At 41.3% G+C, this 27,069-nt stretch overlaps 1 protein-coding gene across 2 annotated transcripts in view; it reads left to right on the top strand.

Moving 5' to 3' along the window:
- The window catches only part of pkn1a (protein kinase N1a), a 51,999-nt gene that overhangs the window by 9,523 nt on the left and 15,407 nt on the right, over positions 1 to 27,069 (top strand). The window contains exons 1-5 of one of the 2 annotated variants that reach the window (XM_083924924.1): positions 19,667 to 19,803; positions 20,595 to 20,789; positions 23,416 to 23,521; positions 23,850 to 23,998; positions 24,533 to 24,653. In XM_083924924.1, coding sequence (XP_083781050.1) covers positions 19,762 to 19,803; positions 20,595 to 20,789; positions 23,416 to 23,521; positions 23,850 to 23,998; positions 24,533 to 24,653 — 613 coding nt within the window. In that variant the 5' untranslated portion in view covers positions 19,667 to 19,761. Of the gene's footprint in view, positions 1 to 19,666; positions 19,804 to 20,594; positions 20,790 to 23,415; positions 23,522 to 23,849; positions 23,999 to 24,532; positions 24,654 to 27,069 lie in introns of those variants that run through there. The other variant, XM_083924925.1, reaches the window with a different exon arrangement.

Here is a 27,069-nt window from a genome sequence, read left to right as displayed (position 1 = left end):
AATGATCATTAATAGAATGGAAACGCCATTTAAATTACATTTTTGTAAGAAACAATGTTGCTATGACTGTTTTGATTGAGAATAACCATTAGCTGTTGGGTAGACTGATTTGCTGGCTGATCTTTCCCGAACTCAGTTAAGATGTGTACAGATGTTGTAGCACTGTGGTACACCCGTGTTAGTGTGAACTCTCTTTGATGAATGGTTCTGGCCTAACGACAGTCGAGAGTGTAAAGTGATCACCATGTTGCCCCTCTGTTATCTTGCCCCCTCTCTCCCCTCTTTTCTCCCCTCCTATCCCTCCCTCCCTACTGTCTAGGCTACACACCAGCTGCTCTCCTCCTCCTCTCCCTCTACAACCCTCCCTCTTGTTTTTCCCGTTTGTGTACGGTCGAACCTCAAGAGCCTTCCTCTACTGGGGATAATTAGAAGGAAAAGCTTTTAAAACATGCTATCGCTGTTAACCAGCCTACAGCCAAATACACAGCACACTGGCAGGCTAAACATTGTTACATTTATGAAAGTGTTACTGCATCATGCTTAATGTGTCATGTACATACCTGGTCTGTGAATATACATATATTGATGAAGACTGTTGGTCTTCTGTTGGTCTGAGCCCGGTGGCTCAGTGGTCAGAGCTGGCGCCCAATGTGCACAGGCTGAAAGTCCAAGCCGTAGCGGCCCAGGTTTGACACCGACCTGCCCCCCTTTTTTTGCATGTCGCCTCCTGTCTCTCTCCCGTTTCCTGTCAATTTTCTTCTGTGCTCTAACAAAGGCAAAAGAAGAAGAAAAAAATTATCATCTGTTGGTGATGCTTAAATTTCACAGTCACAACATTTCATACATGTTTTAGCCATCTACAAATACAATTAAATACAGTAGATTACAGAACATTAAGGAGCAGTTGAAGTAAAGATATTTTTTTTTTTTGTTGTCTGAGTAAAGTAGGCCAATATTTGCCAGCATGATTTTGATAAGAGCATCCATAGCAGTACAGATGGTCTTTGTCAAAGTTGATGTGTGTGGGGTTTGTGTGTGTTTTGTGCGTCACAAAGGGTGTGGCTTATACGATATAAATAGGCTATGGCAGTTATTAAAGTCTCCCCACAAACAATCCCTCTCATTAGAATGGGTGGGAGATCGAGTTACACTGATAACATTTGGCCCACTGGGAGGTTCACCAGCTCAGGCTGAAAACTCAGGCTTGGGTGGATGGTTGGGTAGCTGGGTGGAGATGTAGTAAAATCACTTTGAATTAAATCAGTTCAAATAATCTAATAATAATCATTTACTAATAGTATTTTTATCGTTATTATACTATATTTGTTGAGCTCGTCCTACCATAAGAATTTTAGAAGTGAACAAAGTGCAGAAAAAAAGGATTGGGTGGTTTAGTTATGAATGGAAATCTATGGTGTCTGCTTACACCACTCTGTCTTTAATATTATTTCAATTGAGCGAAACTCAGAAGCGGGTTGCCACTGAAATGGGAATAGCCACATTAAAGGCCAGTTCACCTTCAGTGAGCCCAGGAAGAAGTTGTCGCTAACTTCGCGGCTAACCGCTTTCATTTTGATCAGCAGGCAACAAGCAAGACGCAGGACTTGGCTGGGGTCTGAAGGAGATGTAGCATTTATCCATTGACAAATAACTGTACACACACTGCAGTGCTACATTCACAGCTACTACGTTTCTGCTAACTTCATACTCACTATCACACGTTCTCTCTCAATCACACAGGAGAGAGAACGGCATGACCTATCCACCAAGTTATTTCTTAAAGGAGTTTGCAACTTGTATAACACATTTTGTTTTTAAAAAAATCTTTTAAATACACTTTTTTAAATCCTAAATGCTTAGGCACAGAGGGAACTCAACTTAGGCCTAGCACTATTGGAAATGACTGGACTTTGAATTGGTGGAGGGACATAAAACTTGTACTTTTTGTTCAACTGAAATTTTATTTGCGGACCAGATTGAGGCCATGCTGCAAAAACAAATTTAGTCAGGCTTATTTGAACAGTACACGTTTACAGACGCAACAAAGTGCTGGGTTATGATGGTTTTCTCATTTAAACTGAATAAATGAAGCCATGGCATTTTGTGTGTTGCCTTTTGTCTCGAGTTTACTTGACTTCTTTGCGGCCGATGCTTCCACAGCACGGGTCGCTTGCTTTATTTAACACTCAGTCGGTATGACATCCGGCTTCGCCTTCATTCAGCTCTTGCTCATTTGAATGTCGACAAGCCTGAACGCAGAGGGATTGTTGGACAATTAGATAGCTGAGGGAAAGGATGAGACAGGTGTTTCCTGGTGTGTTACCTAGAGGCTGTGCTGTCATAGAAACAGCTGCCAACAGGATGAGGTCATAGTTTTTTTGTACCTAATGATTTATAAACCTGACCCTTACCCACACCACACCCGCACACCTACACCTGGCTATTTCCACTAAGATGGTTGTCTCATTTAGGAAGTCTTCCCTAGTAAGAGTCAGTTGGTATTCATGTGCAAAATGTCGATGAGACAGACTGTTCTTCTCCTAATGCCATGTACATTTCACCACTTTTTTGGGAAGCTTTAATGAGTGTGCACTCACTCAGAGGACAATTAACTAAGCGTAGGCTCCGAGATTATATTTGGCTATGTAATTAGAGATTGGATTGAAATGCCTTTTCCCTTCCCACTTGATTAAACGGTTGCCTACATTAAGCCGTGGTTACCCAATCAGGTCCATTATCACCAAATGCTTTACATAACCTGATTCAAACCCAACCTGACGACCTCTGCTTTCAATTCAGTTAGATGGCTTCTACTTCGCTTATCAGCTAACCCACCCATTTTATCTGTTTTATCTAATGTGTCGCTCTCATCCACATGTTTTTCGTTTCCACACATGCCTGCTAAAAATATGCCTTTATTCATAAGCTAAACGTATTTGTTTATAGCTCTGCTCGAGCCTCTGCAAAACTGAGTGCTTTCAACAATATTAAACATGGGAATACTGACAGACAGATTAAACCAAAGTTATGTAACAGGTAAAACTAAATATGAAAACAGCTGTTTGTTTATTGTACCTGGAAATGCTCTTCTTGCACAGCCTAGATGACAGATGCTGAATTGAGTTACCTGGTAAATTTAACAAAGAAAAAGCTAATTTATTGAATAATATTGTATTCCTTCTGCCAATTGGGACATAATCAAGCCACCAAGTTTGTAGCTGGTATATTTTTGCTGCCCAACTGGGATTTAATACCTTATTATCATTTATGGTCCTTTTTTTAATCTAAGGACAAAATATACACAATTTTCTACAATGAAACCCACATTTTCATCTGAGTTATGACTCAATGCAGAAGTGTTTAGTGTGTGTTGCGCCAAAGACAATTTATTTATAATCCCTAGTCAGTAATGTCCATTACACATAATCCCTGTTGGTGGGTTGAACTTGTTTCTGCATGTCCTGCAAACAAACGCACACACACATACAGTCACAGACCTGCTGCACTGGTCTCTGCTGCTGCTGCCACACCTGTACCCCACAGTCATAACCGATAATGCTGTGACACACACACACACAGAAGGCAGTGAATCCCCAGGGTGCTCTTGAGGGCACATTAATGTGCACTTCCATGCTCCGTCTGTCTCCGTTAGATTCACTGTGTAAAGCCACCCAGTCTCCCATGGGGTTCTCTCAAAACACAAATATGATGTACACGTAACCAGCTTCTGTCTCTCTACTCACAGATTTGGTTATACTACGTTTTTACACACACACACACACACACACACACACACACACACACACACACACACACACACACACACACACACACACACACACACACACACACACACAAGAGGGACAAACACATTGTAACTTGCTCACAGTCAGCTGTTAGTCATTGCTTAGTGGTACCAACGGATACGCAGAAAGCCATTTTTTGAAGAAGAATTCAAACTCGATTTTCCTCACAACTTAACAGAAATTAAGCACAAAAATGCCAAAAACTGCAGTTCATCCTGTGGCGACTTGAGGCTGGCTCCAAAAGTGAGTCAATCCCCATAGCCTATTTAAATCAAGCCCCCACCACAGCGACTCAATGGTTGATCCAATAAGGAAGTGTTAAAAATTGCAGTTTGCCGAGTAGGGGCAGGTTTCATAAAAGAGCAATTTCTCCTTGACCCCCATGTTGAACAGGCCGTTTTCAAAGCATAATTAGACCTATTTAAGGTCTGGTTAAAACATTCTAGTCTGTCGGTTTAGGTCATATCTCCATGACAACACTGAGGGGGGTTTCTCGCTACCAGGCTCGATTTTATTTTATTGGAGGTTCAATTTCAGGAATAATTAGGGGTGCCGCCTCGAGTGACAGTTAGCCGCTGGCCCTCAGCCAAATGGACGCATCTCCCTCCCCTCAATGTCGCATCAATGCCCTGTTTTGGTAAGAGGAAATCGGGCGGTGTCAAAGTCTGACAAGCGGCGACTCCTGTAGGCGAGGATGATTGGATCAAGTTAAGAGATGCACCTTGGCGGAGATGATTAGTCCATTTTTTATGCAGTCTATGGTTAAAACGCCCAACTTTACAGCAGAAATAAACATGTTTACAGCCTGGTACAAAAAAACAGTTTCGGTCTCTATTCCGTACAACTGTACTGGGAGGATTTTTATATAAATATAAATATATAAATATAAATATATAAATTATATTAAGACTTTAAGTTCTGTAATATTAAAGGTGTGGCTGCTTTGAGTGGCACTCTTCAAAAAGTATGTGCTCTTTTTTTTGGGGTGAGTACATTTGAGTATTATTTTATTTATAGACTAGCATTATTCTCAACAGTCCTATTCAAGATGATACTGTCGTTAGCAGCCTTACACATAAATTTCAATCCTCCATGGACTTCCATCAGTGTCACAAACAAATATGTGCACTATTTTGCAAAAGTCTTGTGGACAATTATAAGATGGCGAAGGGTTCAGGAGAAATGACTCATGCCACACTATGCAAGAGACTTTCCTCTGCCCACAGAAACTGCTATATAAAGCACAAACCTCTTAAGATATACCTCAGATGATGTATATCAGTAAAGCTTGTCACACGATTTGCACTCTGTGTTTGTTAGGAAGTAGTAAGACCCTGTGTGTCTGGCCATCAGACAGCTTAGTGTTAATCTCTTCAGCTAAACCTAACGCTTCACCGCCATCATTCAAACTTCTTACACACACACTGTCACCTTCTTCCCCTTTAAGCCACGTTCTATTTTTATTTCTATTTTCCAGTTAGTATGAATGCTTTAACATGTGTATGCAATATACTGCAAACTGTGCGGAGGCAACACTGACTTAAAGCTCCACGTCCAGCTAAATATCCAACACAGATACCTCCATGCGTACTGCTGTTTAATTATAGTGTGAACCCCTGGCCTCTCTCTCACACTCTTTCTCTCTATGTCTCTTTCTCTCCGGGCTTCACCCCTTCTTCACTCCCTTCCGCCCTTGTTCTTGCCATGGTCATCACACTCAATCCTTTCCCAAACTTTTGCACTTTTTGAACTGTAGATTGGTTAAGACTTGTTGATTTCATGTGCACCCGTGTGTTGTGTAGACTAGTTCACAACAGTAGCACTCTGCCCAATGTGCTCTCAATGAACTCTGCTCCACTCATGGCCACAAACTCCCTCTCTCATCCTTCCCCTCATGTGTCTGATGTCTGTGTGTTTGGCTTTGAGTCTGGCCTCCCAGCAGGCTTTCACATGCTCTTTTATGCATCAGTTGCCTCTGGCACTGTTGGTCGACCACCCTCCCTTTCTCCTCCACCTGCTTCATATTCACTTTTTGGCTGAACATATCTCTCTCTCTCTATCTCTTTCTGGCTTTATTTGTCTGTGTTATTTGTCTGTGTCTCTACTCTTCCCTGCAGTCTCATCCCTCCCTCTGCTTGTAGAGAAAGAGATGAAAAGGAGAGGAACTGAGGTTCTGTGAAACTAAACAGGGGTAAATTACCCTCCCAAAGGCAGTTTTAGTATCAACAGTTGAGAGTTCAGTGTAAAGGAACTGAGTTTTTTATTTTGCTGGCTTCTAATGTGATCATTTTGCAGTGAAATCTTCCTTGGTTGTGTGTAAAGGATGTTTGAATGGTTTAATTTGTTTTCAGACATAAACTGTGTGTATAAAGCTGGTTTAATAAGTTGCTTAATCAGTTAGTCAATAGAAAGAGAAAAATCTGCAACAAGTTTGGCACTATATGTGGTTATTTGCTTGACACTTTCCATGTAAAAACACCATTGACTCTGCGATAGAGTGGCACCCTGTCCAGGGTGTACCCCGTCCTTTGACATAAAAGGTATTATATTGGTATTTTATTGAAATATCATTACATTTCTACTTCTGCTTTTTACCATCAAGTCAACATTTAGATTTGTCCAGTACTTGGATTTATGACCAAATACCTGCCTCAAAACTAAATTTCCTCAGCTAGTATCTTTAGAGCAGCATTTGTTAGCATGCTAACAGACTAAACTAAGATGGTGCACCTCTCCAGCTACCAATCCACACTCCTCGCTTAGTCCGTATGGAGGATCACTGGTTCATAAGTCCCAATGGACTAAGCTACTGTCCACAATAATATGAGCGGAGATTGAACCCTTGAAATGGATGTAGCCTCTGTGTCAATGTCATTTATTTCAAGATGATCCAATCATCCCCACCTAGAGTCACCATCTTGTCAGATTTTGACTGACCTTTTTCCTCTCACCAAAAAAAGAGTATAGATGTGACGTTTGGTGGAGGGAGATACGCTCACCTAGCTGATGCTTACCAAATTAGTAACATTTAGTCAGTCTCTAGTGGGAAACACACCAGCTCCGGGAGTCGAGTGCAGGTAGCCTGCATTTATGATCTATGATTTAAACTGATAATCAGCACAGTACCATGCCCATAGACTGTAAAACACAGACCCTCACGGCCCAAATCCTCCCTGTGCTCCAGATTAGCATCTAGTGTATGTGACATCGATAGTACGCTGTATTGCAAGTCATGGTGCATGTGCAACTATTTAATTAGCATAAAAGAGCTAACAAGTTGTGTTCCTGAACCATCTGTTTGTACAGTTGATCGAGGAGCAAACATCTTGTCACTTATAGTAACACCACCACACGAATGACCACAGTCCAGGTCGAGATGATGGAGTAAGCATGCTAATCCTAACAACTAGCCTCCGAGGGGATTTGAGGGCCAGCAGCTAACTGTCACTCAAGAGGCTGTGCCCCTAATTATTCATAAACTTTAACCTCCAATAAATAAAAGCTAGCCTGTTACAAAAAAAATCACCCCCCTCAGTGTTGTCATGGAGATATGACCTAAACATGCAGACTAGAATTTTTTTTTGAAACAGGCCTTAAAAAGGTTTAATTATGCTGTGAAAATGGCCTGTTTAACATGGGGGTCAATGAGAATTTGCTCTATTATGAAACTGCCCCTATTGGCCACTCGGTGAACTGCATTTTTTGGCGCGTCCGTATTGGATGACCTAGATTTTCTGTGGTCGGGGCTTGGTTATTAGTCAGGCCCCGATGTGTTAAAACCCTTTAGTTTTGTCACTGAAACAAAAATCTCTAAAGATATGAGGTTACCAACACTCTGTTTTAATTAAGGTTCAGTCTAATCCATGTGGTATTTAACATGATGCAAGTCAGTGGAGACTGATAAGATGGAGACATACTGTTATAGTCCAGTGACTTTATCGCTTTCTCCCCGTCTCTCCCTGCTCTCAGTTTACCTTTCCCAACACCCCTCCCTCTCTCCTCAAGACTTTCCTGCCAGGTTGGCTGTTGTCACCACTCAGGCGTTTCAGGAATGCCTCCAGATGTTTTCTTTATATGACTCAGCCCCACACACACACAGTCTCTTGGACACATTTCCTTTCTCGTGCACATAAACAGCGTGAAGCAGACATTGTTTTGACATCAGGTGGAAGTCTGTATCTAACCTTTGCACTCAAATCCCTTCGCAGTGCGCAGATCCAGGAGCAGCTCACATCTCCTTATATTTTCATACTTTTCACGTGCAGCCAAAACTCAAACTGACATCAGATCTGTGCTTCACTGCGAATCAGCCATGCAGAATAATTTCTATCTCTTCACTTTAGAGTTAACACACACACACACACACACATACACACACACAAACACACACCAGTGTTCGTGCAGCTCGGTAGGGCTGTCTTTCCGTGCAGCTCATCAGATACCCCAGACCTGCCAGAGCAATTACTCAGACAACTCAGCTTGGGTAGGTTTCGCTCACGTAGACACTCATGTAGTCTAATAACACACTTACAGTGCTTGCAGCCTTTTCACAGGAACAAGTACAGCAACAAAGAGCTTGTTATCCTGTATTATACATTATCCTTTATGCATTGCTTTACTTGGGATTCAACACTTTCATCTTAAATAACATTTATCGTTATCATTGGTTTCAATGTCTGCGTAATATTTTTTGACTTATGACGCTCTTTATCTCTTCATCTGCATGTCTGCAAGACTGCATCGGCAAAGTAGAGAGGATGTTTCTACTTAGTTTTGGTTCCTAATCTAAAGACATTAACACCCTTGTGTTTTTACATTTTTTTAAGTAACATTGGAGGTCAGTGTGTCATTTTTGTTGCTGTCCCAAAATCAGAAACATTTTTGATGATATTGGATATTTTTAATTCTCAGAAATGTTGCACTAAATCGTTTGTTCAGCGCACTTGATTTCTCACATTTAAACGTCGTCATTGTAACAATTACAATAATAATCTGGCCGGACAGTTGGTATAGTACAGGGCTGCCCAATCCTGCTCCTGGAGGGCCAACATGGGCCAACATGGGCCGCATGTTTTAGGTTTCTCCCTGCTCTAACACTTGAGTCTAACGATTTTCAAACCAGCGACAAGCTTCAGCTGCTTGATAACGAGCACATAATCGGATTCAGGTGTGTTGGAGCAGAGAGAAACCTAAAACATGAAGGACAGTGGCTCTCCAGGACCAGGGAGAGCCACATACCACTATACCAGGGCAGCCCTGGTATAGTAGGTATGTAAATAAACATGATTTGTTTCCACTTGATGTCCACGGCTTCATGACAAAGAATGTAATTCAACGACCCTGCACATGTCCATGGCAAACTGACACAGGTCATTTTAATTATGTGTGGGTTTGCACTGCCTTTGATATTTTATATTAAATATTGCAGATGTCTTCAGCATTTCCTCATACTCCTCTCCCGTCTTGTTTAAACAACATACAGGATGTACCAGTTTTCACCAACAGTTAACACAATATCAATGTCTGCTTTTCTTTTCTTTGTGCTGCTCTGGTCTTTATCGGCTCTCAGAGGTGTACGTTAAGAACCAGTGTTATGAGAAGCAGTGAGTTTCTGAGAAACCACATGTTAACTTTATCTTCCCTTATAAATAGATCTTCAAATATGTAGCTATGTCGTAAAGCCAAATATTCCACTTGAAGACGGTGTGTGTTTACATTCCCACCTGGATTAATTTCAAACAATTACTAAAAGGGTTACATCTGTATTTTCCCCTTCTCATCAAAACATTATTTTTTGTAAGCTTCTCTTCAGGATGTCTTGTACTAGCCGAAGGATGATTGACAGCTGTAAGGGCATCCTCATTGTTTCAGCAGGGCAGGGATTGGACAATGATTGAAAGGTGTCTTGGCCGCTCACTAAGCATGTCTGAAACACATAGTGATTGACAGAAGGCCGTCAGAGCTGAGGGTCCTCCCCCTGCTGATGAGGAAGATTAATGTCTCTGTGTGTTTGTTCCCTGGAGAATGGAGCAGCAGAGTAGCTGTTTGTTCCTTTCCTTTGCTTCCTTTTCTCTCTCTATTCCAGGAAAGGTTCAGTAGTGGATATGGAGCCACTTCACCCCGAAAGACTGTGTTTACATTCCCACGTTTGTATGTTTGTCATTTAAACATCTACCTCTGTCCACTAAGCTGTCTTTATGATTGACTACGTTTACATGCACTAAATCTTCAGGGGTTTGCCCCTATTCCAAAAAAGGACTATAATCCTATGCTGTTTACAGGGAAAATTAATATTCCACAAATATTCCTGTTAACATGCAGCCATGCTGAATTTTCACTGGTGGCAGACTTGATAGACCGGGTCAACACAGCCTCCCTCTTTCATTCCCTCAACCAACTGCTTGAAAAAAAGGTTGGCGTTGCGATGTTTACACATATCCGAAAACCTGTTGATATCCAAGTCTTTCATAATGTTTAATGTATGTGTTTCCTTCTGACTAAATGCCTTTCTTTTGGGCTTGCATCTATGTCGTTTTTCTTGCAAACTGTTGGCTGGTTGGTCTGTGGACAACAACCACAGCAGTGCAAAGAACTGGCCATAAGCAGTAAACAGGCAAGAGGCCGTAAACTTTCACAAACTACGATATACATAAAGAATGCTTCTAAAACCTGAATGATGCCGCCATGAAAAAGGCCCTTTTCAGAAAATCCAAAGATGAAAATGCTGCAACTTGACCTGTATTTTAACCATACCATTTATACTGTCTGATAGGAAAATCTGATAAATATTTTCTCCCTGATGCTGCACTTTATGTAATGAATTCCCGTAGTGGCTTTGTTAATGTGTGCTGCAGCGTGTGAGCAATAATCCAGGTGAGCATCAAGGTTTGCATAACAAAACAGCAGCTTCCTGACAGGTAGTTCAACACATGACAGGTGAGGGAGGGAAAGAGATGAGGGAAGAGATTTTAAAACAAAGCCTCACTAATTCTCCCCTTCAGCTAGAGGAATGATGCACCTGAACACAGCACCTTCATTGTGATGGGTTCACGCCGCTGTCGAATTTCCCCTCTTAAACATGTGTAAAATCCTCTGAAAACAACAATTTCACATATTGACCCCTGACTACTTCTTACGTCTGTATGTGTGTCAGTGTGTGCTACATAAACCAAATGAAACATGATTGGACGCAGCCATTGTGTGTTGCACTTCAGGCCCCATTTTTTATCATATGTGTAAAGAATCTTCCAAGCTGTCAGGCTTATACGGACCTGAATCGAATAAGTGACGTTGTCAATAGGTGGTGAAAACAATGGATGCCAGGTTAAGGAAAGATTATGAATAGCATGTTTTTTTTTTTTTTAATTACAGATCCAGCTACCGCAATAGAGACAAGGGACATTCTTGAATTCACTGCTTTCTGCTAAAAGTGCCTTTTGATTTGCGTGTACTTCAGCTTTTAGGATTTGTGTGTGTGTACGTGGTGATAATAAAGGTTGAAGTTGGTGGTTATTGTGGAAGGAGAGAGAGAGGGGAGATGGTGACGAGAAGGTTGAAGTGAAGGAGGCAGAGAGATTGATCCTGGAAGAACTGATGGTTGTTAACATGGCCGAAGGGGTTAAAGGTCAAATGCTGCCTGTGCCTGCCCTCATTTTCATGAGCGTGTTTGTGTATGTGGGTGTGTTTGCGAAGGATCAGGTCACCTTGTCTCACCTTAAGCCATCACAGGCGTGTCTTTTTTTCCTATTGCCTTCTTCTCTGTTTCTACCTCTGTATGCCTCTGGTGACGTATATTGTGTAGATCTGAAACAATAAGGTGATTAAAGATGTCCCAGTTAACATCCTTGTATGCTAGGTAACAGTGTTCCATGCCTTTCTTGGTCCATTGTTTTGATTCTTGGTGTGTCACCACTATGAGCTGTAAAGCAAGAGAATAAGGTGAAACCAACGGCAACATGTGAATTGCACGCCCCTGTGTGCTTGTGCATGTGCAATTTAGGTTTTGTCCAGCATTAAAATCAATTGCATGTCCTGGTTTGGATAAAGCAAGCTGTTTTCAATACATCACGTTGGGCTTCGAGAATTTATAAAGAACAGTAGAAAAGTAGTCAACACATGAACTGACAATGACAATAATCATTACTTCTGATGGTTTCTGGTGCTTATGTGAAAATTATAGTAATAGTTTACATACATGTACACCTAAAGAGAGACTGGAGAAACACTTAAGAATGCCGTTTATTGCTATAATTATATACAGTAAAGGGCTGAATCCTTTAGCCACTTTTCTTCATGAGCTTGGTTGCTGCAGTTCTTTGCCCCATTTCTTTCTCCTTTCTTTCTTTCTTTCTTTCTTTGCTTATTTGTGTGCTTCAACCCTGTGACCCGCTCAGCTGTGCCTCGTCTGTCTCTCTCCTCCCTCTCTTCCTGTCCTCACGCTGCTCCCTCTTTGTTTGACTCGTCTGTCCTTCTCTCCCTTTCAATCCCTCGATAGCTACATCTCTCTCCGTCTTTTTCATGAGCGTGACTGGACAAACTGTCTATTGCTCTTGCCAGTCTATTTTTTTCCAGTCTCAATTGCAGATGGTCCAGTTGCTGATGATTGTCCATGTGTACATGATGACTACGCTGCTAGCAAATGTAGCCTCAAAAAGGATGTGCTCCTGCATTTAACAGTGTTGATTACTTTTTATCCAAGCACAAAGGCATGTGTTAAACCAACATTTCTCTTCAAGGTAAAACTAAATGTGTTGGTTTGCTTTTTATTTCCTTTATTACCTTCCTCGTCATCCACACTCTTCCTGTCGTGTGCGTGCGTGCGCGTGCGTGCATGCGTGCGTGTGTGCGTGTGCGTGTGTGTTCAGCATTCTCAGCCATAGTCCATTCAGTTTTTTTACTTGACATAAGTATTCACATGTTTTCCTCTGTACCACATGGCCTTTGTCGCCACAGCTTTTTCAAACCAGGCAAGAAAAACTGTATGACTTGCATTTAATGATAGGTTGAAGTTAAAGGGGAACTCCAATGACTTTACACACCCAATGTATTGCAAGCCCAGTGGCTCACCAGGCCTAAGTTGACCCCCCTATCAGGCCTAAGCAACGGGTTATTTAAAAAAAAAAAAATCTATTTTAAAGACTTTTTTAAACTACAGCTACAGTGGGGCATTTTGGATGGAAACTTACACATAGTCGTTTTTCCAAGTCTTCAGTCAGCTTTTAGCACTGACTTGGGGTATTTGCACATCGAGTCTGTATTTTTTATGTCCGATTTTTTTAATCCATCATTCGTTACCCACAGAAACCTTGCACAAAGAGTCCAGTGCGTTTTTTAAAAATTATTTTATACGTTCTGCAAAAATTTGCAATACCAGACAAAATGGAGTGGCTTTGTCTCTCGCTCCTTCTTTCTCATTTCCTGTCTCCACTGGAGGAACACGGCTGTCAGTACTCTCTGCCCGCGGCTTGCATTTGGCAGCTTGGCTATCTGAAGGGGCTGAGCTTTCCTTCCTCTCCATCTCCATTCATACACAGTCGTGCTCCTTGTGTGTCTGTGTGCTCTCCTCAGCCTTTATTTCATCCTCATCGTCATCATACACCTGATTATAACTGTCTGTCCTGTTGAAAGTACGCTGTAATCTTGAGTTATGAAATGCACATCTTGTCGTAAAGTGCTTTTTTCGCGGGAGACAAAGTGAATTGGTCAGTTTATCAGGTAGTTTGGACAATGGTGTTTACACATGCGTTAGATCTGAGAGGTCAAATGGGTTTTGTGGGGTCCGAAAAACGCAGAAAATCGAACCTGCTCCGAAAACACAAGGTTAGCTGTTAATAGCATAGCAGACCCATTGCATTGTCTGTGATGTAGGCGCCATGTTTTAACAAGGCAAAGAATGCTTGGAATAAAAAAATAGTCTATATCTGCTTCTGCTGCATTAATTACACAGAGTACTCTTAAAATTAAGACTTCCAATGAAGTATATTTAATTCATATTTTTATATATATATAATATTAATATAATTACATCTCTGCCTTTCAGGGGAGAAGTGCAGTCACTTTAAGTAGGTTCAGCACGTACAGACAAAGGCATTTATTTATATCTCAGGCAGCAAAATAAGAATGCACTAACAGTGTGAACACGATGGGAAAGTGGTCATTTTGGAGGATCATCAAACCAGCAGGAACTCATTCGCCTCTCATCAATGTAATACTCCTTATCTGGTGCTGGAAACAAGTCATCTATCCATCCCGTCTCTTTGTTGAGTATACAGAGGAAATGACCATTACTGTCTGTCTTATTGTCATGATTTGTTGCTGTAAAAAAACGTTTCTGTCTCCTTCCTTTTCTATTGTTACCTGTGACTTTGAGCACAACCAGAGCTCGTCTAACCTTCCTTCTCTCATGGTAAAAGAATCGTCCAGTCATGGCATTTTCACCTAGTATCATATCCAACAACGGTTTTGGAGTGCGCGCACTGGAGCCGTGGGAGTACACAGATCACACCCTTTATAATAACACAGGCATCAGTGAGAAATGGGCTGAGCTCTGTGGCCTCACTTCCCAAGGGACATGTCACGTTTCACTGGCAAGTGAGAGGGATTTTGTGTGTGCATCAGTGTGTGCATTCATTAAAAGTGAATATCTGTCATACTATTTTTGTCCATGTCATGTACGCATGCACGACCACGCCCTTCCATGACCTCTGTGTGGACACTGTCTGTACTGAGTGGTCATTATCACTCAGTAGGAAAACTCCAGGCTATGTCCTCAGAGTGGAGGTCATGCTAATACACTGACAAAATTGCACTTTACCCATTCTCTGTCTTGTCCCTCTCTGTCCAGCTCCAGGCTCCTCTACGCTTCTGACACAGTCTAATTGAGTTGGCCTCGCTCGGCACCATTATCTACTGAAAATTAGCCCGTCATTACCTCCCTGGACGCCGCTGCTGAATGATCCTCCCTGGGCTAGTTCACTAACAAGCTGCATGGGATAAGTCATTCATGCCTGATAGCTATCTTTGTAGCGTTGCACATTTGAAAGATGAAGTTGAGTGTTATTGTATCAGTTTTCCTCTCTTTAACTCAGTTTTGAGCTCAGTTTATTGAAAGGGTATCAGTCTAAGAGACACGTGTCTTTGTGTGACCGATTTGTGATGACTCATCTAGTGTTACTTTTCTGCGCTTCAAACATATGTGTGTCAGAACACATCCTGTCAACATCCGCTGCTGTTAAAACGTCACGACGCGTGTTGTGTTGGAAGTGACGAGATGCATCCTGACGGGCGAGTGTGTGACTGTACAGTTTGTTGGGACCAGAGATCATCTTCTGTTCGGGTTTAATTGCTGTACAACAGTAGCTGCTGCTGAGGACCTGCAAACATGAATCACTTGAGAGTTACATACACTGATAGACTGAACCCATGTTGCAGCCATAGCCTTAGAGTCAGAGTCAGGGTTGATTGTAGCTACAGTTCGATTTCTCTGTAAAAGTATGATTCATCTTCAAAGGGAGGTTAAGAGTTTTAGATAGATTGCGTCGCCACTGTGTGCACAAGATTGCTGTATTAATACAGTGTATATAATAATAATAATAATAATAATAATAATAATAATATAATAATAATAACGGTTATTATCATGAAAGATTGTGTGACTTGTTGCTGCTCATGGGGGAATTGTTGAGTCTCTGTAAATCATGAATAAGTCATAGTGTTCTTGGCCTACTCTATATGTAAAGTGTCTTGAAATAACTTTAAACTAAGATAGATGGATAGAAATTTCCAAAATTAAGTAAAAAGTACACAAAAAAGGAACAGGGTTGATATGCTCGTCCAACACATTTGTATATTAAATAACGTATACGCTTGTAATGTTTTATCTTAGTGCTGTGGCCTAGGAGCTAGGTATCATTTAAAGAAAAATTGCCGTCTGCTATCTCTTTCTGTTTTTGAACCATCCACTCCTACCAAGACAATTGAGCAAGCCAGAGCATTTTAAAACATTTTTGTAGGTATTTTTTCGTAAACCAAATTATCACAACCCACTCAAAATAAGTTGTATCTGTCAAGTTACATAAAAAGTAGCCAAGTTGTGCTGAAACCCCCCCAATCTGGCAACACTGAACACTTAACATTTGAAAATACTAAGGTAAGCATGTTATCAGTAAATACTTGACTTTATTAGTCATACTAAATGTATTTCTAACTCATTGCCTGAAGTCAGAATGCCGATTTGGGTAAGAGGGCATGAGCAGAGTGTAAGAACTCAAACAACATCTTTCCAGTTCAGTTACACAATCAGTCCACCGTCTGACACACAATCACTTGATAGTAAGGCGATAGCTCAGCAGAAACAACAGTCCACAGTTATACCGAAACACTCCGACCTCTTTTAAGCAACAGCAGTTACTCCCACTGTGACCGATGCTGCAAGTGTCAGCAAACATTTCATCAGTGTTTCTTACAGCGGCAGGTGGTGGATCACATGTTCACACACTTTACACAGGGAGGTGGAGGTGGTGGGTGGAGACGGACAGGATTAATTGTGTGAAGTTTTAAGAAACTTTATAATTTCAGATTTTTTTTGTGTAATCATTATTGTATTCATTATTTTTGTTTCCATAGGCACCCTTAATGTTGACTTTTTGAATGTATTAATCAATATCATGATTTACCATACTGTCCAGAAACTTCTTGAAGAAATAAATGATGATGGATACCTCAGTAACATTCATTCATTTTAATTCATTCATTTTCAACCGCTTATCCCGGGGTCGGGGTCGGGGTCGGGGTCGCGGGGGGGCTGGAGCCAATCCCAGCTGACATTGGGCGTGAGGCGGCGACACCCTGGACTGGACGCCAGTCTATTGCAGGGCACACAGAGACGTACAGAGACAGACAACCATTCACACCTACGGACAATTTTAGTCATCAATTAACCTAACACGTGCAAGTCTTTGGATTGTGGGAGGAAACCGGAGAACCCGGAGGAAACCCACGCAGACACGGGGAAAACATGCAAACTCCACACAGAAAGGTCCAGGCTGGGATGCGAACCATGAACCTTCAGACAGTGCTAACCACTACACCACCGTGTCCTCGGTAACATATCATATTTAATTAATTGGAATTTGTTTTAGTTTACAGAGTTGTTCCTAAATCAAAGGAGCCTTGAATTGTTAATCAAAATATCTTGTTTCTTTATTCTGTCTCACAATAAGTGATCTTACGGATCAGAAGGCCAAACTATAGGATGACATATAGACACAGATTTTGTTAAATTCACGTAGCAGATGCTTTTGTCAGGAGCTCTACCACCTGAGCTACTGCCTCCCATGTTGTCGGCTATACCTCCTAGAAAATTCAGAGCATTTTTTATGTGCAGGTAATATTCTGGTCAAAAATGATGCACTCATTCTAAAGGCTACCACACTTTTGCAAGCGAGTGAAGGTTTTCTTTAAAAGATATAACAGAAATGCTCAATAAAAATGCATTGTTGCTGATTTCACCACAGAGTGACCGAAGAGTGATCATCCATATTTAGCTTTAAAGCTCTTAATAAAGAGTGATATCTGCCGTGGACTTGGTGTTTGCTTGCTTATTGGCAATAAATTGTGTGAACCCGCTCTCCCTAAATTCCCTGCTTGGCAAGTCTATCTTTTTTAGACTACAGGAAATAAAACTCCCATTGTGACCTTTCCTTTTTAGTAGAGAGGGATGGGTCAATTTTATGTGGAAAAACAGACAAACCACAAAATGACAGACACAATTATTTCATTCTTTGTGCCCTGAAATTAAAACTATCACAAGAAAACACAACAAACTCTTCCTCAAAACGGGACTATTTTCCCTTAGGTCATTTTTTATGTTTTTTCACACTGAATTACTTATTTTCAAGAAACGTATCAGCATATCTCTGGTAAACACAAGATATATAATCGATACGTCCAGAGCTGAATACAGAGCCAGTGGCCACTCTCTGTACTGCGTCCCAAAAAGCCTTTTCCCCATACAATAGATAGCCATTATAAAAGCGGCAGCTATTCGGCTGTTAAGTCGTAGCGTAAAACCTTTTCAAAATATGATTTCCGGGTCCAAGCCTCGTATTTGTTGTTTGAACCGATCTGAGTTTTAAAAAAACTACGTAACTGAAGAATGAGGTGATCGTAATCTTTCACATGTTCGCCCGTTGTTGTCTGTTTTGTTTGTTGGACACGGAAATCATATTTTGTAAGGGAGTGACATCAGACTTAGGGCACTTCTAAATAAAAACAATTTCAATTATTAGTCTTAATATTGTTAATTTTCATTCACGGAAGTTTGATATTTGCAAAACTTTCCCAAAGCCTAGAAGTGCTTTTTGTGTGTGCATGATGTCATCTATCTGTATGTTCAATGTGGCAGCAAACCAGGAAGCAGGAAAAAAGAGGAATCCGGTATGTGGATCTTTATTATACGTCCATGTTTGGGCAGCTTTCAGGCGAGCTGCCAGATAACTGCTGTAATCATATGTTTGTGTAGCACAGTGCTAACTGCTAGCTGTTAACTTCTTCCTGCCTGAAGTTTCATCTCTCTCAACTATGTGACAGATGTGAATGATCAAATGTACTGTATGGAGAAAATGTCATCTTTTGGATTAAAGTAAAACCCCTTCACGCTGTGCAATTTTGGGCTGCGGATGACAACCATGATAAAAATCTTTAAACGTCAATCCAAATCTGTGTTTGATCAGTGATGAGTCATCTACTGAAGGCAAAAAGATCATGTGTCAAAATTCAGACGGTTGCGTAATTTTTGGACAAAATTCTAACAACGTGGCGGGTTGATCGTGATCCTTATCATAATACAGCGTGAAATCAGGCAGAGTACACCAGACAGTGCAAAGTTCAAAGAGCAGTTTTTCAATAAAGGTTAAAAACAAGATGTTATTATAGTGTTATGTGTTTCCTGCACAGGGACTACATATGTAAATGAGCTCATAGCTAAGAAGATGCGCTCTGTCCCTGTCAAATACATAAAATGAACAGTTCCAGCACAGTTTAACACATAAAAATGGCACATGTTTATGATCAATATGTTTATGTTTTAAGTCTGTGTTTGCATATTTTGTTTTCCATTGACATCATATCGTTACACATCACGAGGCATTCATTCAATAATCTGACATCAAAACACAGGTTGAGACAAGTATTTGATTATATCCATCAGACACAGTGAGACATGCAATACACCTGTAGGATCACCGTCATTGTGCAGTGTGCAAAAGCCTGGGTGATGTTGGAAAGTAGCTTTAAGGCGCTAACTCCACCCACCACCACTATTTTCAGCTGAGGCTGTAACTGTCTCCCACAGTCTTTCTTTAGGGGATCACCACTGTGGTTTGTAGATGTGGATCCCAAACGAAACAAGAGGTCAGGCAGGCAGCAGAAACGCATCCCAATCTTACTCTCTGGCTTTGATCCAAAACTTAGAAAACACATCCTTTCCTTTTTTTTCCGTTCTCAAGATCATATCACCGACCCAAGTGAGAGCATCAAAAAAAAAAAGGCTGTCACATTCACTTCAAGCCAGATCTGATTAATCTTTGAAAAGGATGAAGACTTGACATGGTACAATCTTACTGCCACAGATCCAGGAAAGAAAAACTTTGGGAGTGAGGATGTGTCCTTGATGTATAGGGTTTCTGTCCCTCTCTTCTCTGTCTCGCGCTCCACTGACAGCAGCAAAAATCGCAGAGGAAACAGGAAAGGCCTGAGCAGCTTGGTGTTGGGACGGATATCCTCTTTCGGAGGCGTTCCCCCTCCTCCCTCACTTAACTCTCCCTCTCTATCTCTTTTTATCGTTTTTCTCCCCCTAACCCGTTTTGCTCTCAGTGTGGCATTAGCTGTTTGGCGAAGCTCAGGAGCGTACCAAAGATTTCTCTAGTTTTTTTGGGTCATCATATCTGAGTGAACTATGTGTTGGCATGGTGACGAGGAGGATGAGGACAGCTCGGAGGTGAAGTGTTGTTGGCTTGTTTGTTTAATTTGTGTGTTCCTGTAATAGTGGCTGAGTGGCTGTGACTTCCAGTGATTAACGCTCTGCTGTGTTCCTGATTGAGTGTCTGACATGTTGAGTCTCCAGATCTCTGCTAAAAGGGATTTTCAGGAAGATAGAGGGAGTGATTAGAAACTTTTGGAGTCTAGTTATTTACTGGTACTAAAGTGTGTTTTTCAAGCTGAGACGTTCATGGCATTTCTTGCCCAGTGGAGAATGACCAGTTCATGAGAAAAAGGCTAAAAGACGACAATGGACGTCATGGGTCATGGGACAGATTTGTAATTCACTTTGATGTTCGAGTACAGACTTGAGTTTTAGCCCATTTGGCAGGCAGGCTACTACTGAAAATGGCATTTCTAATGTTATTCCTGAACTTTAGTGACCCTAAAGCTCTTGTAAGCAGGTTGGGCATTGGAGATTTGTTTTGAAATATTATAAGCACTGGCTGAACAAGATTTTTGTCATTCCTCACTGCTCCTCCTGCTTCCTTTTCTAGCATTTTCATTTTTCCACAACCTCACCCCCATCACTATCATCTCTCCCTCTCTATCTCTTTCCTCCCATTACTGCCCTATCCGGCTCACCATCTCTTCCTCTTCTTTCTGCCTCACTCTCAACACCTCCTCTTACCAGTTTTAAAATGTAGTAAATTAAGCTTTTTTTTTGTCAAGACAAAATTTTTTATGTTGTTCAAAACATTAAATTGCACTTTTTTCCCTCCCCCCCACCCTCTCTGTTCACCCATCCAGAGTGACCCAGGTGGGCTGTCTGTTCTGGAGCAGCTCGGACTGGACCAGAACTCCGATTTCTCGGATTCCAGTGTGCAACAGCTTCTGGACGAGCAGCGCGAAAGGATCCGCAGAGAGATTCGTAAGGAGCTTAAAATCAAGGAGGGAGCTGAGAACCTACGGAGGGCGACGACAGACAAGAGGAATGCTCAGCAGGTTAGCCACAGTGTCCCTCATCCACCTCATCCCCCAGGACCTGTTAAGAGTCCAACAATCAAACCGTCAAATGTCTTATTTCTTTTCCAAAAGACCCTTTAAACAGGTTTCCAAATGATAATGGATTATCTGAAAGATTAAATAGAAAGTGATTTTACAAGCACACTGTAGAGTGCATCTACCGTTCACCAAACATCCATAACAGGGCCGGAATAAAATGTTAAGGTCATGGAAGCGCTCTGATTTTTAAGTTGGAAAGTCATTGAATTTTACATCAGTACAACTGCAGGAAACCAGTTTAATGACTGGAACAGTGGCTGTGAATTGCTCACCCGATCAAAGGAACTGGATAGATTTGCTGGTATGTTAAATGGAAACTTTGGTATTTTTCAACCTGGTTCCTATTTTCCAATGTTTTGTGCTTAAGTGACTAATGTGAACAACATTGTTAAAATAGATCCAGTATTGAGCGAGAGCCCTGCAGCCGACAGCTGCGAACCTGGCTGTAATATAAACCTGTGGGGCAATTCTGATTTACATCCACTAAAAGTGGTTGTTTTTACCTCTGACATGCTATAATTGTTATTATAGGTTTCAACATTATGGAAAGGACCCTGCACAGAAATAAAATACTGTATATATACACAATACTTCTGTTTGTTATTGTGTTGACCTAAGTCTCACTAACGGAGAAGTCAGTTTGTGAAATTTCACGAGAGGTGACTTGTTGCTGTAAGACAGTGGTGGAAACAGTGAGTGAGAGTTGGAGAGAGGAGTGCCAGGAAAGGTTTGTTGTTTTCAAAATGGGGACCATTCACCTCTTGTGAGATTTCAGGATAAGACTTCTGCGTGAGCGAGACTGGGCAGACTTGTGAAGATATGGTACAAGTTCAAAAATACCTATGTTTTCCTTTAAGTTGTTATCCTGTTTATTCTGACAAAAAGTAGTGAGTCTCTGAAGGATCTGGCGCTTCTTTAAAGCCTCATATGACCAATGTTATGATCTTTATTTACTCAGTCATAGGCTCACTGAGCACACATTTCCACAGGCAGGGCAGGAATGCCACGCAGGCTCACACATTGACTTCCCGGAGCTGCCCAGTCCATTTGCACCAGCTCTGTCTGTTGTTAGAAGTGAGCATTAATACTCAAGCAGAGTTATATATGTTGCTCACAAGCAAATGTAGTTTCTGATGGAAGGATGAGGAAGCAAAAAAAGGTTGAATAGTTTGCAGATCCAACCCCTGTTGGGTCCAGGAGTACGACAGTCCACTGTGGCATCAATACCAAACTATATTAAAGTATCTTTCTCTGCTGTGGACAAGTTTTCTAACACCTGATGTTCTCTTGTAGACTTATTGGTTTTTACATCATTTTCAACCTAATTTCCTGTTTATGCAACCACTTTGCATACAACAAGAGTAGACAATAAGACACAGTTTGTATGGCAAAGGACAGTCCTCCTGGTCCTTCATGAGCATTCATTGTCACTTTCCTGAGAACATGTTTTCGTATATTCCACTAAATATAAAAGCTTTAGCACATTTGCACACATTAAACTCTCTCTTCAATCCACATGCTTACAACCTGCATAGTTGCAGTTTCTGCATCAACATATTAACAATCTTAAAAAGACAACTATATACGTTAAAGTGAGGGAACTTGCTTTTGTTATTTCCATCAGGGATAGGAAGGTGACAAAAAAAAACTTCTTTGAATATTTCCAGAATTATTCCATGCCAATCCTCAATTGTAGGTGTGTTGGATTTAACCACTTCCTGGAAATGGATTTTTTTTACTTGCAACCAGAAGAGCCTGAAGCAGCCTTATATGTCCCTCCTTAGTTCAAAGCACAGAACATGACCCAGATACAGATGTTCAAAATATAGTATTTACACTTAAACACTGTATTTAATGTGATGTGAATGCCGCTCCAATACTGATTCGATTTCTGGCAGCCCCAGAATATGTGGAAATGGTTTGGCTGTGGAGAGCCACATTGTCTCCAACAGGTTAAGTTTGTTTTTGTATTTTTGTTGACATGGGGTCTTAAAATATCTTATAACATTCTTCCAACAAAGTTCTCTCCAGTTCATGAAGTTCGTCAAAGACCATTAAAAAGCTCATATTTTCCTCAATCCTCCTCAGAAAGCCTCATTCCTGCCTCTCTTTCCAATTTTTCTTTTATATGAAGTGTACTTTCATTAGTGGCGTGGAACAGCGAATTGCATGGTCTAGAAATACCTTTTTTTGGAGTTACCAAAGATGCATTTCTATTTTTTGGTGGGATTACATTTTTTCGTTAGTTTTTTTCCCTAAAAGGAAAATGAATGTGACCGAAGTCATTTACTTTGATGCCCACATTTTCCCTCCATGTGGGAGATCAAACTGGTAAAATTAAGGTCACAACTGCACCTCTCTAAAATGAATGTAAGTCACGTTCTTGTTGTTCCTAAGCAATAAAACAACATTAAAACAAAATTAAAGACAGCTAATTTGATTCTGACTTTCTAACACCTTACGAATCGAGCATATATATTGGTATGAGGAGAAATGTCATGTAGTGTGTCCACTCAATATCCAAAGTTTCATAACCAGAAATAATGTTCTGCTGTAACTGTTACAGGTGGACAGCCAGTTACGTTCTTCTAACCGCAAGTTGGACAACCTACATGCTCAGCTGCAAGAACTGGATGCTCACATTGTGGTGAAGGGAGGAGAAGAGAATAAAGGTATGGATGTGACAAACTGTCATCCCTATTGTCATTTGGTTCCTTTTGCCTCTGATTTGACCAAGAAAGTCCTAGCAGGGCTGCTCTGTGGCAGGATTTTGGTTTTTAATTCACTGGATAGCGTTATTTAATCAATATTTTGGAAAGCTGGTGAGGTCCAGGCGGATTCTTGTGTGTCCATGGCAGCGAGACTAGTCCAAAAGTCAGGACACATTGTTTGACCTTACATGAAATTCCTCAGAGAGTGTTTTCACTCTAGAGTGCATCGTGTGAACCCTCATCTTGTTCCTTTTTATATCATCTCCAACCTTTTTTCTTCCCTCCACAGATGAGTGTCCTCAGTCTCCCGGGGCGCAGAGTCGTACGTCAGCCCACAAGGAACGCATTGCTGCCCTGGAGAGACAGCTCAACATCGAGCTCAAAGTCAAACAGGGAGTTGAAAACATGATCCCCATCTACGCTAATGGATCCACCAAGGTACAGGACAATGGCTTAATCCATACACACACATTCACACACCCCAACACAGCTCAAGAGAACAGTATACATGGTGCTACTGACAACACACTAGGGTGCAGCAGTGTATTAATACAGAAACATTTTGTAGGTTGTAGTACACGTTATACCACTCAGCTGGCTGATAAATGACTGCATGTGTGTGCATCTTGATGATCAACGACCTTGCAATCTGCTGACTCAGATGATAATCTGTGTGAACGTGTAGGACCCAGGAACCACTTCCCTTATGCACACCTGTCATCTCTTTAATGGTTCAAAAATCCCCTCCCCCTCTTTTTTGCAGCATCTGTTCACCTCTCATTTGACCTTGCTCTCATACCTCCCCTTCCCTTTCAAGCGGTTCTAAAGCTTTTAAAATACAAATCTGACACATAATCGATCAACAGAAAGAAGAAAAGGATTCAGAGTCTCTCTCTGCTCAACGTTTTCTAGTATTAGAATATATATATATATAATGTGATTTGCTCTTTGTCTCAACTCTGCTCCACTCAGGATAAGAAGATGCTGCAGACGGCCCAGCAGATGCTGCAGGACAGTAAGACCAAAATTGACATCATCCGCATGCAAGTCCGCAAGGCTGTGCAGGCCACCGAGCACAATGATGACACGCAGGGTAAGTTTGTACAGGGTTCCTACGCAGTATGGAAAAGTATGGAACTTAATCTGAGTAATTTCCAGGTCTGGATAAGTTTGGAAAAATGTTTGTGTTGTTTCCAGACTATTAGCTCACTTTCTAAAATAAAATATATTAATTTATAAAAATGAAAACATGTTCACTAACACAACACAGCCGACCTGTAGATGATATTGAAACTAATCAAGCTGGCTGTAGAATGGTGTCGGGTTACCATGGTTACCAATCACCGTGCAGCTGCGATCCTCATTTATTTATTTTTTTTACATTCGTGTCTACATTTTATTTATGTTCATTTTTATTTAATTACAAGTATGTTTACTCCATCTAAAGCCAATGAAGCAAAGACTCCTGTTTAATTGTACTGTTACTGTCTGTAGGGGTTACAGGTTCACAGTTATTAATTGAATAAAATGCTGTGCGTTGAACATGTCAGCTACGATACGTACACTCACCGGCCACTTTATTAGGTGCACCTGGTGGTCTTCTGCTGCTGTTCCCTATCTGCTAGAAAGTAGGTGGTGTTGTGGGTTCACAGATGCTCTCCTGCATTCCTCTGTTGGAACCAGTGGATATTTGAGTTACTGTTGCCTTTCTATCAGCTCCAACCAGTCTGGTTATTCTCCTCTGACCTCTGGCATCAACAAGGCATTTGTGTCCACAGAACTGCCGCTCACTGGATATTTTCTCACTCTGAACTTTCTCTATAAACCTTAGAGATGGTTGTGCGTGAAAATCCCAGTAGATCAACAGTTTCCGAAATGCTCAGACCAGCATGTCTGGCACCAACAACCATGCCACGTTCAAAGTCACTTTAATCACCTTTCTACCCCATTCTGATGCTCGGTTTGAATGTAGCAGATCGTCTTGACCATGTCTACATGACTAAATGCATTGAGTTGCTGCCATGTGATTGGCTGATTAGAAATTTGCGTTAATGAGCAGTTGGACAGGTGCACCTAATAAAGTGGCCGGTGAGAGTATGTAAAATATCTTTAATTACTTGGCAACATAATGGCAAATCAAAATTACAATAGTAATATATACGGATCAAAAGTACTGTAATAATGTGCAAAGTACCGTATAAATGTACAAAGAACAGATTGTTTATGATTGAGTCCGTATTACATAGAGGGGGTGACAGACTCTCCTAGGGATGTCTTGTATAGTTTAATGACCACAGGCAGAAAAGATTTCCTGTGGCACTCTGTGGTGCGAGGAGTCTACTGTTTACTGTCCTACTCCATAAAACCATGAAGCGGACATAAAGACACACATGTGTATATATATATGTATATATAAATGTTTAGTAACGATTTTGATCCAACATGCAATCATTTTTCTTAGGCTGAACATTTTTAGTTCACAATTGTTAATTTCAGACGCTGTGTGTGATTGGTTTGTGTTTATAATCTGAAGTATAACGCTGGTTTATGACGATGGTCAGCTGGCACTGACAGGGGGCTTTTCATCTCTCTACTTTCATGCTTTTTTATTCTGCATGTCATACAGTCTGTCCTGAGCAGCAGCTCCACACACAGTAGCATAAATGTGTGTGTGTGTGTGTGTGTGTGTGTGTGTGTGTGTGTGTGTGTGTGTGTGTGTGTGTGTGTGTGTGTGTGTGTGTGTGTGTGTGTGTGTGTGTGTGTGTGTGTGTGTGTGTGTGTGTGTGTGTGTGTGTGTGTGTGTGTGTGTGTGTGTGTGTGTGTGTGTGTGTGTGTGTGTGTGTGTGTGTGTGTGTGTGTGTGTGTGTGTGTGTGTGTGTGTGTGTGTGTGTGTGTGTGTGTGTGTGTGTGTGTGTGTGTGTGTGTGTGTGTGTGTGTGTGTGTGTGTGTGTGTGTGCGTGCGTGCGCGTGCGTGCCTACAATCAATCAAACTCACACACAGATGTGATCAAAAACAAATCTGGCCTTCTAACAAAAGGATCGGCAGATGAAATGTCTCTTTCACACACAGAGCACTCGCTCACACACTTTCACACGCACGGTATCATTTTGCTGTGTGTAGAGGCGGCGCACAAACCTTGTCAGGGCAGGTGTGTGAAAGTGTGGTCGTGCACTTCAAGGTACAATCGAACAAACAAATCTTCTTTCTGACACACACTCACATTATATGTTGTGACAGAGCGATCAATGAGTTTCTGAGTGCTGTGGACATTATGGTTCCCGTGCTGGGAAAATGACCCGATTGATTACAGTCAGGAGAGACAGCAGGTTTGGTCAAATGCAGCAGGGCGAGAGCAATGGGAAGGGGTAGAAGTAAAATACAGAGTGTAAGGATGGTATATTTCCTTTAGGGCTATATTGCGTTTCTGCGCATGTCAGACTGAGGCAGCCGATGGCTATTAAGAGAGTGAGCTTTTAAGGTCAAAAAGATAATGGCCATTTGGAAGGAT

Source organism: Echiichthys vipera (assembly GCF_963691815.1).
Source record: "Echiichthys vipera genome assembly, chromosome: 2".
Lineage (NCBI taxonomy): Eukaryota > Metazoa > Chordata > Actinopteri > Perciformes > Trachinidae > Echiichthys > Echiichthys vipera.
The sequence above is the reverse complement of the archived record's forward strand: the minus strand, read 5'-3'. Positions and strand labels throughout refer to the sequence as shown.